At 36.0% G+C, this 13,842-nt stretch overlaps 1 protein-coding gene across 1 annotated transcript; it reads right to left on the reverse strand.

The window, feature by feature from the left end:
- Positions 1-375: 375 nt before the first annotated feature.
- On the reverse strand, positions 376-789 carry LOC118573620 (60S ribosomal protein L28-like). The gene has a single exon (XM_036173899.1). It carries the CDS (start codon positions 787-789, stop codon positions 376-378), a length of 414 nt encoding a protein of 137 aa, XP_036029792.1.
- Between the last annotated feature and the right edge of the window lie 13,053 nt (positions 790-13,842).

Consider the following 13,842-nt stretch of genomic DNA (forward strand, 5'->3'; position numbering starts at 1 on the left):
TTGGCTACAGATACATGGATTTGCTTATAGACAATTATTTTCTGTTGATGTTGTGAATATATTTTATGTGCAAAAAAACCTGTCTGGTCATCTCTCTTCACAATGGGTAAAGATTTGCCCAAGAATGAGTAGATGCATAATAATGAGTATTTCTTATGTTACTAATAATAACCTATATAGACTTCCAACAAATGGCACTCTTAAGTCTGAGAATTTTTTCTCATTTCTAAGATTAAAAAATAACAAATATCTAATTTGAAGAGTTTGGAAGGATTATGAGACAATTATTCTAAAATAGTTGGCATATGGCATTTTTTTTTTTTTTTGGTTGAAAAAGTCAATGTCGGACTCTTTATTGCTTCTGGGGTGTAGGGCTCAGGAGCTCCTGGTTGGACAGGGCCGTTTCCTCTTCACCACCATGGGCTTCTGGCTTGGAAGGATGGCCCTGGCCCTGCGGATGACTGCCATGCACAGATCAGGGCGGTACTTGTTCTTTTGGATCACGTGCCTGATGCTGCTGAGGGTGGCCCATGCATTCTTGTTGATGGTGGTCTTTACATAAGAAGTGGATGGTCTTCGCTGACCCGATCTGCATTTCATGACCACCACGACCCCTTTGCCTTCGGCTGTGGTCTCCACTCCCACAGTCTCGCAGTGAATCAGCCCGTTGTAGCGGAAAGAGTTGCGGGCCTTCAGATTATTGGGCTCAGTGCTGTACGTCTGCTTTTTCCTCTTGATGAGGAAACTGGAGCATTTCCGAACGACCATCCATTGCAGATGCACAGACATGGCGGCGGCTCCTCTCCCTATGGCAGCCAGAGACAGAAAGAGCGGCATATGGCATTTTAAGAATGCTTGAATTCATATTTTGTGTCTGTCACTGAGCTATATAATCTTGGGGTAATTTTGTGGTCTCTGGAGCTTGGTGACTCATCTCTATAATGTTAAGATAAATAGTATCTAAATTTATGATTTGTTTTAATGATGGCCTGCAATGAAATTTTGAAACTTTAACGTTATGACACATAATATATGCTTAGTACGGATTGGAAATTATTTGGTGCTTTAAAGTGGTAGCTATTAGTTTCCTTCCCTTCATAATAGTGTTCTTCTAGGCTATTCCTGGCAGTCAATAGTGTTTTAAATGGTCAAATAAGAACAAAAATAAAGTTCAGCAACCTAAGGGGGGAATGCAATCAATTTCAGGGGGCTATGTATTGAAAATTTTTGCAGAGCATCTAATTTACTCAGTATATGCTGAAACCTTTAACTTTCCTATGATTCATCAGGGCATATTGGTCTTTGTGTAGATGCTAGATGTTGTAGTTCAAATATGATTTAGTTTCCCTTAAGGTTCTGTGTTCAAATTAATGAAGTGTCAAGAGGATCAAAAGTTAACCCAACTACATAGTTTTTATCAGGGCTTCTGGAAACTGACTTGTATTAGATAATATCATTAAAATAAAACCTACATGACTTAATACTAGAGGCTTTAAAAGGAGACAAGAAGACACACAGATATGCATGTATATTTCCTGTCCTTCCCATGATTATCCTTTGACATTTCTGAATTCTGTAAGAAGACCTTTATTCTTGAGCTGCTAGAAAGTGAGCTAATTATTTCCTTTTATTTAATTTTAAAGTTAGCCTATTATAGGTATTTTATTATAACAAATAGCTTATTAATGCTCTATCATTCTTTAAAAATCATGTACTTGCTGTTTTAAAATAGTATTGATTTATGAATCAGAAAATTCCTGGGTTATGGGCTTTTCTCTATCCCTTATTAGTCATGCAGTTTTTGGCATGTCACATGTATCTACAAAGAATTTCCACATTTACAACAGAAAAATAATTATCCTTGCTTTGTGAAAGTGAAAGTGAAGTGTTTGTAAAAACAATTCGCAAATGTATGTTAGTGTTTGAATTAGTATTGATCAAGCACACAGTTTTGAGTAAAGCAGGTAATGAGTAGAAATAATAAAGACCATGAGTTTTTATGGACTACAATAAAGCCAACTATAAACATGCACAACATTAAAATCTTTTTGATGCTAACATACTGAGGATAGAGATTCTTGTTTGCTACTTTTTGTGAAAAATATTTCTAGTTTCCAGATTCCCTAGCAGAGGAGTCTGTTGTAATAATAAAATGGCTTTCATGGCCTTTCTCTTCTGTGCATCATTTGATTCTAAATGACAGAATCAAAAGAAAATAAAACACATACATGCAAAACACACACACACACACACACACACACACACACACACACACACACACACCTGCAAGATGTTTCTGGGGCACTAATATGTTCTGCATTTGATGAACAGTAAAAAGAAAACTAAGTAGTTTGGAAAAGAATCAGGATTATGTGCCTCTGGCTTTTTGCCCTCTTTTGAGGGTGACTTTACCAGTTGAGTTTTATTCTCCATCACCTTGACACCTTTGAACTTAAATCAGTCTACCATGAATTTCTAGACAACATCACATCCCTCCTGGCACTTTTCTTATGTAACACAGAATCTGTATTTGTGTTTGTTTTATTCTCCCTTGTACTTAAAAACAATTTCCCAAGCAACTCAATTGCTATAGTCTACCTTACACACACACACACACACACACACACACACACACACACACACACACACACATTTATATCATGTCTCTGTTCTAAGATTCAGGACTTGTATGAAATTATAGTCTGTTTAGCCTGACAAATGCAGAAATACATTTCTTTGAAAGAATAACATTCAGTGGCTGCTGTCAGTCTGAGGGTTGGCTGAAAAACTATTTTCTGTCCAGCATTGACATGCATAGGCAGGTATCTTTCTAACAGTTGACATTTACTCTTTTCATATAACAATATTTCCTGTTCCTTGTAGGGATTTTCTCTGTAGCATCACTCTCCAGTAATGGTGCATATTTTTCTATGGCCAATGTTTTGAGAAGTGGCTTCTTTTTCTGTTCAGTTTCTTTACTTGAGAACAAAGAAAGGAGAATATGTCCCATAGAAATATGCTTTTGATAATGATAGAATCTCTAAGTCAATGAAAATGTACAGGAGATTAGAGATTTGACTAACCTGAGGCTCCCAAAGATAAGAACATTCCACAGCCTCCGGTTAGCAAATAGGTGTTACTGCTCTGGGGAAGGGCAGTGGGTTTATGACTTGTTCTCTGGCTTAGCTACTACTTTCCATGGTTCATGTTTGTGATTCCTGAAATCTTGGTCCCTAACAGAGAATGAGGAATAACAGACCATGATAAATGAAGACCACATGAGAACAGGAATAGGCAGAGTGTTTGAGAGGTCCCCAGAAATCCACAATGATATATCCTCTGTAGACTGCTGGCAATGGTCGAGAGAAAGCCTGATCTGACCTAGTCTGGTGATCAGATGACTAAACACCCTAACAGTCGTCTTGGAACTCTCATCCAATAACTGATGGAAGTGGATTCAGAGATCCTCAGCCAGGCCCCAGGTGGAGCTCCAGGTGTCCAACTGTCGAGAAAGAGGAGTGACTGCAAGAGCATGAATTGTTGAATCCAAGATTGCAAAAAGCACAGGGACAAATAGCCAATTGAATGGAAGCACATGAATTATGAACCAATGGCTGAGGAGCCCCCAGCTAGATAAGGCCCTCTGGATAAGTGAGACAATTGAATAGCTTGATCTGTTTGGGAGGCACCCAGTCTGTGGGACCAGGACCTGTCCTTAGTCCATGAGCTGGCTGTTTGGAATGTTGGGCTTACACAGGGACACATGCTCAGTCTGGAAGGAGGGGATAGGACCTGCCTGTACTGAATCCACCAGGTTTAAATGAATCCCCAGGGGTGTCTTGGTCCTGAAGGACATGGGAATGGAGGGGAGGGGCTGGGGATAAGGTGGGGGTGGTGGCGGGAGGGGGGAGGACAGGGGGAACCCATGGCTTATGTATAAAATTAAAACACAAAGTAATAATAAAATAAATTTAAAAAATAAAGATTTGACTAAAGATTTGACTGACTGCAAGTTAGAGGCATTTACAGCCTTATTTTTTATGCATTTATATAAACATTGCCATAGAAAAATAGAGATATTACATTCCCTGAATGGCTGTCTTGTCATCTTTAGTGGGTGTAAACAGTTTAGTATTGCTTTCTCATTTTTATCCTTTCCTATTATTTGATTTAAGCAATTAGGATTCTTATTAAAAACTGAGCAAATCCTACCATGTGAATGACTGTTTACTGGTATTTTGCTATCCTCAGAATCTTTGATTTACTTTGAGAGTGTTATCACCAGGTGATCAATTATAAGGACAAAGGTTATTGGGATTTAAATTTAGAGACTTGTTGTGTTTTATATATGATCCATGAGAATGAACATTCTGTGTCTGTTGCTCATCTCTGTTTTGCCAGTATTAGCATAGTGCCTGAAATATGACTAGAACTTACTAAATGCACTGAATGAATTTCTTATGATTCTGAAAAGAGTATCTGAAAGCAGAAGATATACTGGCACAATAGGAGTTTCTAGTAGAAAAAGAGCCATCTGATGAAATGGTAGATTACAGGTGAGATGCCTATTTTTAAATTTAGATGTCTCAAATTTCTTTCTCTGGAAGCTTCAGGTCTGTGAATTGCAAATGGGTAAAATAAGAAAATATGACTTTCCAGTTGATCTTCAGCTTACTGTTTCAGATTTTTCAAAAGTATGTTGTGATGATTTTAGAACTACCTTGTTGCTTGAAGTTTTCCTGTGTCCTGCCCAGATCTGCAGCTGCTCAGACCCAAGTAAACACACAGAGGGTTATATTAATTATGAACTGTATGATCATGGCAGGCTTCTTGCTAGCTGGCTCTTATACTTAAATTAACCCATTTCTATTAATCTGTTTTGTCTTGTGTCCTGTGGCTTACTGGACTGCAGGCATATTGTTCCTTGGATGGCAGGCTGGCATTTCTCTGTCTTTCCTTTCACTTCCTGCCTATCTGCTTGGAATTTCACCTACCTCTAAGCTGCCTTGCCATAGGCCAAAGTTGTTTTCTTTTTCAACCAATCAGAGGAACATATATTCACAGAATATAGAAAGACATCCCACAACACTTCCCCTTTTTGTCTAATCAAAAAGGAAGGCTTTTAACTTTAACATAGTAAAATTATATTAATAGAACAGTTATCAAGCAGGAATTAAAATTTCAGTATCTAATTCATTTGTATTTGGCAAAATTAAAGAAAATATTCTATCTATCCTATATTTATGAGTCTAAAGTTTCATATCTAATTTATCTTTTATCATAACCAAGGAAAATTATAACTATTTAGTCTTCAACTACATTAAGAACCTCAGAAGGATATTTTATTACCTAAGTGAACAGGTAGTGCATTGTAAGCAACTTCCAAAAATCTAGAATAACAGAGATAGCTGGCTGCCGGGATAGTCAACCAAAGTACCTCTGTAACATTGGGGCATCCATTTTCAGCCTATAGGTCTAGAGTCTCTCAATAGCTTCTTTCTGTGTCCTGTAAAATATCTGGCAGCGTCCTTTGTGAAGCAGGAACCTGAAGGACCATTTTGCCTTGTTTTGGCAAATTCAGTGGTCATTTTTCCACAGGTCCTGTATTTCCATTCGATATAACATTTTATCAAGCAATCCAGGAAAGAAATTCTGTAGATGAATTTCTAAATGATCTTATTAAATAAAAAAAACATGGAGCTAAGTATATGGGTGAAAGCCTGAGAGAGATCAGGGAAATAGAGAAAGCCATGGCTAGCCTTACCTCACCAAATAAGCAGCTTCCAAATACAAGTTACTTCCTTTCTACCCATGCCTATATGCCTTGCTGTTCTGCCATCTGTTTGCTCTTTCTGTCCAGCTACATCACTTCCTCTTCCTCCCCAGTTCTGTCATTTTCTGTCTGTCTGTACAGACCTCCAGACCTCCATGGTTAACTAGTGTTGGAATTTCCAATGTGTGTGCCACCACAGCTGGCTGTTTCCAGTGTGGCCTTGAACTCACAGAGATCCACACAGATCTCTGTCTGCCAAGTGATAGGATGAAAGGCATGTGTTACTGCCTCCTGATTTCTTTGTTTACTTATAATGGCTGTTCCTATTCCTCTGATCTCCCAACAAGCTTTATTTATTAAACACAAATAAAATATCACCAAATTTCAGTACAAATAAAATATCACCACACAGTTTGTTGCCCAAATGGCTATTTTGCCAAGAAGAAGATAAACTGCATATACAGTGTCTTTGCTGGCCATCTTCCTCTTCGACGTAAATCAGTGTTGCCAGGAGTGTGTCTCATTGTCCAGGAAATCTGATCTTTTAAAACTTTTTAAATGCCATGTTCTATAGGTCTTTGAAGTACCTGAAGATTACCTACCTAATTGAAAGATATCTATATATACCTATAAAACTAACATGACTATAAGTTCAGTTATCACAGATGACTAATTATTAATTTGAATTTCTTAATTATACTTTATAATTTCAAATGAGTTGAGCAAATAAAATATTTTAAACAAGAATAGAAATATACATACAGTATAACAAAATTAACTTTAAATTTGTATCAATAAACTAAAATCTACAACAATGTAAATATTTTATCAAGTTGTTATTCTTTATCACATCATATCTATAATATCCCCCTTTCTTCTTTAAAACAAGATTGCCTTTATAATCAACTCCCTTTAAATAATAACAAACATTTATAAATATTATTTTGGGGATCTACACATAGCTTCTCATACTACTCCTACTGGAAGGGGGCGCTGACAACCTTATGGGCATCCTGAGAAAATTAAGAATTATGGTCAAGTCCTGAATGGAGTAGTCTGTAAGGCTGCATTGTCTGAGCCAGTTGCCTTGAAGCTGTTCTGGATGTTGGAACATCTGGAGACCTCTCAGGAGTCTTCCTTAATTAAACATATTAGCCTGGAAGCAATCCATAGGTTCTCATCTTCTGTAGAAACAAAAGCAGAACCTCTTTTCCAAATCAACATATACTTAGACATAAATTTTGAAGTCAAGATACCTTTAAAATATACATATTGATTTAACTGATTAGCCTTTACAATCAAATGTCTCTCTCTGTAGTTAAAAATCCCAAAGACAATATAATCCAGACTCTCTGTGTGATTTCCATCTTTACATTGCTTATTTTTATATTACTTTTACTATCTCTTTAAAAACTTTATTTTTTAAAACTGTCTATTTTTTATTTAACTGTCTATCCTCCATTTCCTCTCTCTTCCAAGCCTATATACATTTTTACACACAATGTAAACTGTTTAGGGTTTATGCCATCTGAATCTGACTTATTGTAAATCTATTGCTATAAATTGTAGCATGGCTATTACTTAAGTGGCAGCATCAGCTGATGACTCTACTTACCTCAGCTTCCCAACATGGCAGCGATAATTCACCACCAGCTCTGTGAGACATGCTTTCTGCCCACTCTGGGAGGCAGTTGGTCTATGCTTCTGTCAAAGAGTGTATAGCCCAGAAACCTTTTTTCTTTTTTTGTCTGTACTAGCAAAAGCTATGTCCACCACGCAGCATGCTGTGTGGCTTGGAGACTTGGAGACACCTCTGTGTACCACAGCGGGAATCCCCTGCTTTAGGTCAGGCCCATATGCCATTAACCTGCCAGGGCCAGGGGACACATCACTGTACCATGACCTGCCATGAGAGATATGAAATAGGATGGTGCTCTTAGCTACATTTATAATCTCTGGTATATCACATATAAAATTTCATAAGTCTTCCTAAATGTTTGTTTCTGCTCTTCTCTATAGACACTTAACACAAATGGTCTTTATGTAGTCCCAGTTCAATCAAAAATTAAAGCTAGCTTTGGAGATAGAGAATGGCTCTCTCCTCCTGTAAGCCCAAGCATGTTTGTTAAAAGAAAAATGCAAAATCTCTGTATCATATCAGAATAGCCATCTGATATGGGACAGAAGAAAACCAAAATTAAGGGACTATTCTATTGCCATTAATCTCATAATTCTTTGGTTCTATTTTGACTTTTTAAAACTTTTCTTAAGGTATAAATTTTATATCAAAATTTATAGGATTAACATATACATTTTAACTTTTGTTATGATATTAATGGACATATAGAATACTAATTAAGAAAAGTTTGAGCTCCTCTAATTTAACTGTTGGCCAGAAGGGTCTCATGGAAATCATCCAAACCCCAGGCTGTTGCAAAGACAATGGGTTTCTCTCCACAAACTGATTAGGAGACTCATTGACGAAGACAAAACCCATACAACTCAATGAACATGAAGAGTTTAAGCAGGAGCCTACATAGAACCTTCACCTCCATGTTCTAGTGTCTCTGATATGGGAAAGTACTCTGCTGGGCTACCAAAAAAAAAAAAAAAAAAAAACACCACTCAAACCACAAAACATCTGATCTATATTGACCTGCCTGAAAAAGTATGCTAGGGCAATGGTGGCACAAACCTTCTGGCAATAACCAGCAGATGTCTGATTTGATTTAATGTTTACAACATGACATGGAACTCATACCTGACACTGCTCTGATTACCAAGAATCAGAATCTAGATAGCCTAGGAAACTAGGGTCAAAGCATATAGTACTGGTCTAAAAATAAAGAAAAAGTAAATATTGAATGTCTCCTAAAGAAAATTTGCTATACTTGTAGATCAGTGCCTTATTCAGCCATCATCAGAGAGGCTTTTTCATGCTGGAGAAGGGAATAAATACAGAGACCCATAGCCAGACATTGCACGCAGAGAGACCTTGGAATACAGAGCTCTAAACAAGATGTCTCCATCAAATTATTCTCATCAGAGCTAATGGGACAACACATAAAAGAAGGCAGAAGGAGTGGAGGAAACAGAGGATACAAAGGAAATCAAAAGAAAAATAAATGTCTTACAAAACAAAGGAGCAAAGATCTTATGAAGCCACAAAGGCTGAAGCAACATGTATAAGGCCTACATGGTCTGTACCAGCTCTTCTGCATATAGACTACAGCTTTAAGTTTACTACAATTTTTCTTTATTGAAAGTAGATTCTTAAAAAAAATAGATTCTTCTGTCATACAGTACATCCTGACCACAGTTTCTCCTCCCTCCACGTCCCCCAACTTCCCCTCCAACATCAGCTCTCCCCCACCAGATCCATTCCCCCTCCATTTCCCTTCAGAAAACAACAGACCTCTAAGTGACAACAGCCAATCAGGACAAAACAAAATACAATAAGACAAGGCAAAAGTCCTTATATTGAAGATGGAAAAGGCAAACCAATAAGAGGAATAGAGTCCAAAGATTAACCAAAAGAGTCAGAGACACATTCTCTCCTACTGTTACAAGTCCTAAAATAACATCAAGCAAACAGCTATAACTTCAGAGTACCTGGTGCTGACCCTTGTAGACTCCACACTTACTGCTTCTGGCTCTGTGAACTCATATGCGACCTGCTTAGTGATTCAGTGGGTCATGTTCTTTTGGTGTTCTCCATCCCCTCTTAACTCTTACTATCTTTCTTCCCTCTCTTTCATGGGGGTCCCCGATCTCCAAAGGGAAGAACCCTATGGGGCCCTCCAATTTAGATTCCTCTCTGTACAATGTCTGGTTGTGGGTCTCTGCATATGCTTCCTGAGGAAGCTTCTGTGAAGATGACTGGACAAGGTGTCAATCTGTATCAGAATATCATTAGAAATAATTTCTAAAAAAATAAAGGCCAGATTAACTATTCAGACTGTATCTTAAGCTCAGAAGCAGAACAGACACCAGTTTGATTCAAAGGAGAATAGTTAATCTGGCCTTTATTTTTTCATGGCTAGAAATTGAAATTAATATTTTACACATTCTACAAATGATTCTTACATCTGAGCTATAGCCACAACTTCTAATTTATTAAAAAATTTATTGTAGATTTTTAGTTTGGTACTGAAATTTTAAAGTGAAATTTTCTGCTTTATTCTCTTCTACATGTCCATTTTCTCTTAACTTTCCCATTCCTTAGATCATCTATACTTATTATTTGAATGATAGTTATGCTTTCAAAATTCTACCCAATAAATATTTTACAAGAGTCCACTGGGATTTGTGAGCTATCCTAGAGCATGTGAAGACATGAATAAAACACAGACTCTATTCTTTATGGAATGCCAATAAGCAAATAATCATACAAATGTGAGTATGATGAAAAGCAAATAAAAAGAATAAGGCTTTGAAGCTTCTAAATCTAGTTTTTGGGTAACTGGGGATGGCATTAAGACATGGAGTAAAACCAAGAGTTTTGGTTAACAATACAGCATATTTGTTTTCATATTATTCTATTCGAAGGTTTTTTCAAGATAAGGATTGTTGTATCTTGAGTGGGTACTTGTTTATTTATGTTTGGTCTTGAATTTGCAGAGAAATGCTGAGGGCAGAAATTTATAAAGTAATGTAACACAAATAACAGTTCTACTTTTAAGTTTGAGCACATGAAGAAGGGCCATAAAAATTCAGGGAGAAGAGCTCTGAGGATATAACCTTGAAATCTGAAAATATAGTGGACAATAAAAGGAAGAATGGGCAAAGAGAGTCTCAAAATAATATAGTCTACTTCCATAGCCCTTGGTTGCTCCCCAGAACTTGAAGATAAGAGCCTATTGCTGAAGATACTAAAAACTTCAGATCCAGCATTGGAGGAATATAACTGGAACTGACTTGCAAACTTCCTCCCTGAACTCAGGCTTTCATAGTATAAGAAGGTGATATGCAAGCTGTCAAGGGAAAAAAACAATCAGTAGCCTCAGCAAAGTATAAGATATGAGCCAGAACAATGACTGGCACAGCAAAATATATTCTCAATGGTGTAATAGCAGCAGTATTATCTTGGAGTAACAAACATCTGTCTAATTTGACCTCAAACAGTATCAGTGGGAGGCAAGAGGCAATTTTTGCCTGGAGAAGTCATAGACCACAGAGGAGAAAAGACAATGGCGATTTTCTTAAACCAATGTAATTTCAAACAATATTCTAAATATTTATCCTTATATGCACATATAATCTCAACCCACCTCAAAGGAGCTTCCTTTTGCAGCATGCACAGACTACTACAAAGATCCATAACTGATGATGATGCAGAGAATAAATGACTACTGTATCCCCAGCCCTTGAATCCCAAGCACCAATTGTTTCAATTACAATGCAACTCCTATACCAAAGGCTAAGGGAATATCATGGAAATGGTTGCAGAAAAAATAGTAAGAGACGGAGGACTAGAAGGCTTACCCCTACTGTCTTCTAGATATGAGAATAATGTCACATCCATAAAATCTCAGCAATATTTGCTATAATTGTTTTCATTTGCTGTGATGAAACAATGAACCAATTTAGAGAGGTTTATTTGGCTTCCACTTCCGCATCAGTCTCTTATCAGGGGAAACAAAGGCAGGAACTAAAGGACTTGAGGCAGGACTTAAGCAGACACTATGAAGAGATGTTGCTTCAAGGATCATGTTTAACAACCTTTCTTAAACATTTCAGGACCACCTGCATAGGAGTTGTACTGTCCACAGTAGGGGCCCTGTTACCTTAATTAGCAATTGAGAAATGCTCAACAGACATGTCCATAGTCCAATGTGATGGAGGCAATTCTTCAATTTGGATTCCCCATTACTAAGTGTGTCAGGTTAACAACTGGGTTTTCTCATGCCAGTTTGGTTTCCTAAACTAGACCCGGTTAATGACAACACCAATCAGAATGGTAAGAGGGACAGAAGAATTTTTGTAAGGCCCTAACTCTAGGTGAAAAGGTTCAGGTGATCAGATTCTGCTAAGAAAGGTAGAATCAGTCTCCCCAGGAAACCACTGATAGATTACCTAATCCCAAGTAGTTGCCTCTAAACACAAGGACAGCACTAATTTGACTTAGGTGTGAATATATAAACACAGACTTGTGTGTATAACAATAATAATTTTAAAAGATGAGGTCACGAATTTGAGTAGGGGTGAGGAAGGAATATGGGAGGAGTTGAAAGCAGTAGAATTGTGGTTGGAGACTGTAAATACAGTATTTCTGTATGGAATACTCAAAATAAAAGTTTACACTTTAAGAGTCAAATAAAAGGAAGTTCAGTGCTATGAGAGAAATACAACATAGTAGTCTTAAAGTCTAGGCATTCAGAAGCCTGCAGTGAGAAGATCATGAGTTTATGTCCAGCCTAAGATATATAATGAGATAATGAGTTCCCAACTAAAAGTAAGAAAACAACAAGAAAAACAAATATGCAAATAAAAAACAAAAGAGTGTAGTTGAACAAAACTGTAGTGGTTTTGTTTTAGGATAAAGAATATTGGATATATTTTGATTGAGAAAATAAGAAAAATATAAACGAAGAAGAGAAGATGAACATTTTGTAATATGTGAGATCAGGAAAATGATTATGTCCTGGTAGTAGAGGAACCCTGTCCATTGCAACAAGGATGAGATTATAATCATGAGTTCCTAGTGAAGAAAAGTTGTGATCACACTTATGATCATCTTTTTTCATTTTGTCATTCATTAGGAGTAAAAATATGTTAAAAATAACTCCAATGAAAAGGTTTTGATTTGCAATTATTTCAGAAGATTCAGACACATGATTTATATCTAAATTTCATTAAAAACATGGAAACTAATATACTTATAAGAAAGGCTTTTTTGCATTTTAATATATTTTTGTTTAATTTCTAAAAAGGTTTTGAACGTAAAGATTTACTTAACCTTGTATCATTATGTTTCTTATCTTAAATTGACTGAGAGTGATTATATTTAAATTTCATTCTACTTAATGTGTTTATATGCCTCTGAGTAAATGTCACTTATACAAATTTTACTATGGCATTATAACTTGATTATATGCTTTGTAAGTGGGAAATTTTTGAAAGTTTACAGGGAAGTATATTGAAATTTTAAGGAAGTCAGCACAATATAGGACTATAATAACAGCATTTTACTGATCTTCCTTCTAAATAACTGATGATTTCTTCTTAAAAGTATTTTACTTGAAAAATATGTTTTAATAATTTACTGTCATCTATGGCATGTTTTCTTAATATTACTTAAAATATTCACTAAATTTTGAAAATATCTTCTCATATAATATTTGTTCTTCACAATAATATCCCAATAAATAAAGGATTTCTAACAGTTCTAGACTTTTACATGAATAAAATCTCAGATATATCCTCTTTCTTATAATAGAAAAAAAGATGAAAAAATGAAATGAAATACTATACATATGCAGAAAAGTCAATAATTGTTTTTTTAAGCAGTTCTCTTTTTACATATATTTAGTTATTTCTACTAACTGCATAAATACTTTATTTATTGACTTTTTGGCAACTTATAGTTGCTCATGATTCTCAGCTGCTACACTCACTGCATGAACAAAAACTGATGAGCCTTGAGCAGAAACAATTTTATTTATTGGAAGAATATATTTAAAAGTTGTATAGATTCAGCTGAGAAATATTACCCAAAAAGAAATTAGGTTAAATATTTAATAATGAAGATTATTCTATTATAGCCATTTCTACTCTGTTGTAACATACTCCAACTTCATCCAACAAAGGTCAATAACTTATTTACATACCACTGCACTACATAGGAAAGGGAAGTAGCAGTTTTCCTTCACAGAAGTACTTTTACAGAAGAGAAAAGGAAATGTCAAGGTCAACTTTTAGACAGTAATAGTTGATTCATATAGTTTGTTAATTAATTTGTGTAGAAATATATATATTCATGGTTAATAAGTAGGTGGAGTATATGACATTTCAAAGCAGAACTTAACATCTTTTAAATGTGGTGTTTGGGATTCAACCCAAACTCTTAG

Source organism: Onychomys torridus, chromosome X (assembly GCF_903995425.1).
Source record: "Onychomys torridus chromosome X, mOncTor1.1, whole genome shotgun sequence".
In the NCBI taxonomy this organism is placed as follows: Eukaryota; Metazoa; Chordata; class Mammalia; order Rodentia; family Cricetidae; genus Onychomys; species Onychomys torridus.

What these genes read in the sequence shown, in the direction of transcription:
- LOC118573620 (XM_036173899.1), bottom strand. Translation starts at nt 789, where the DNA reads ATGTCTGTGCATCTGCAATGGATGGTCGTTCGGAAATGCTCCAGTTTC.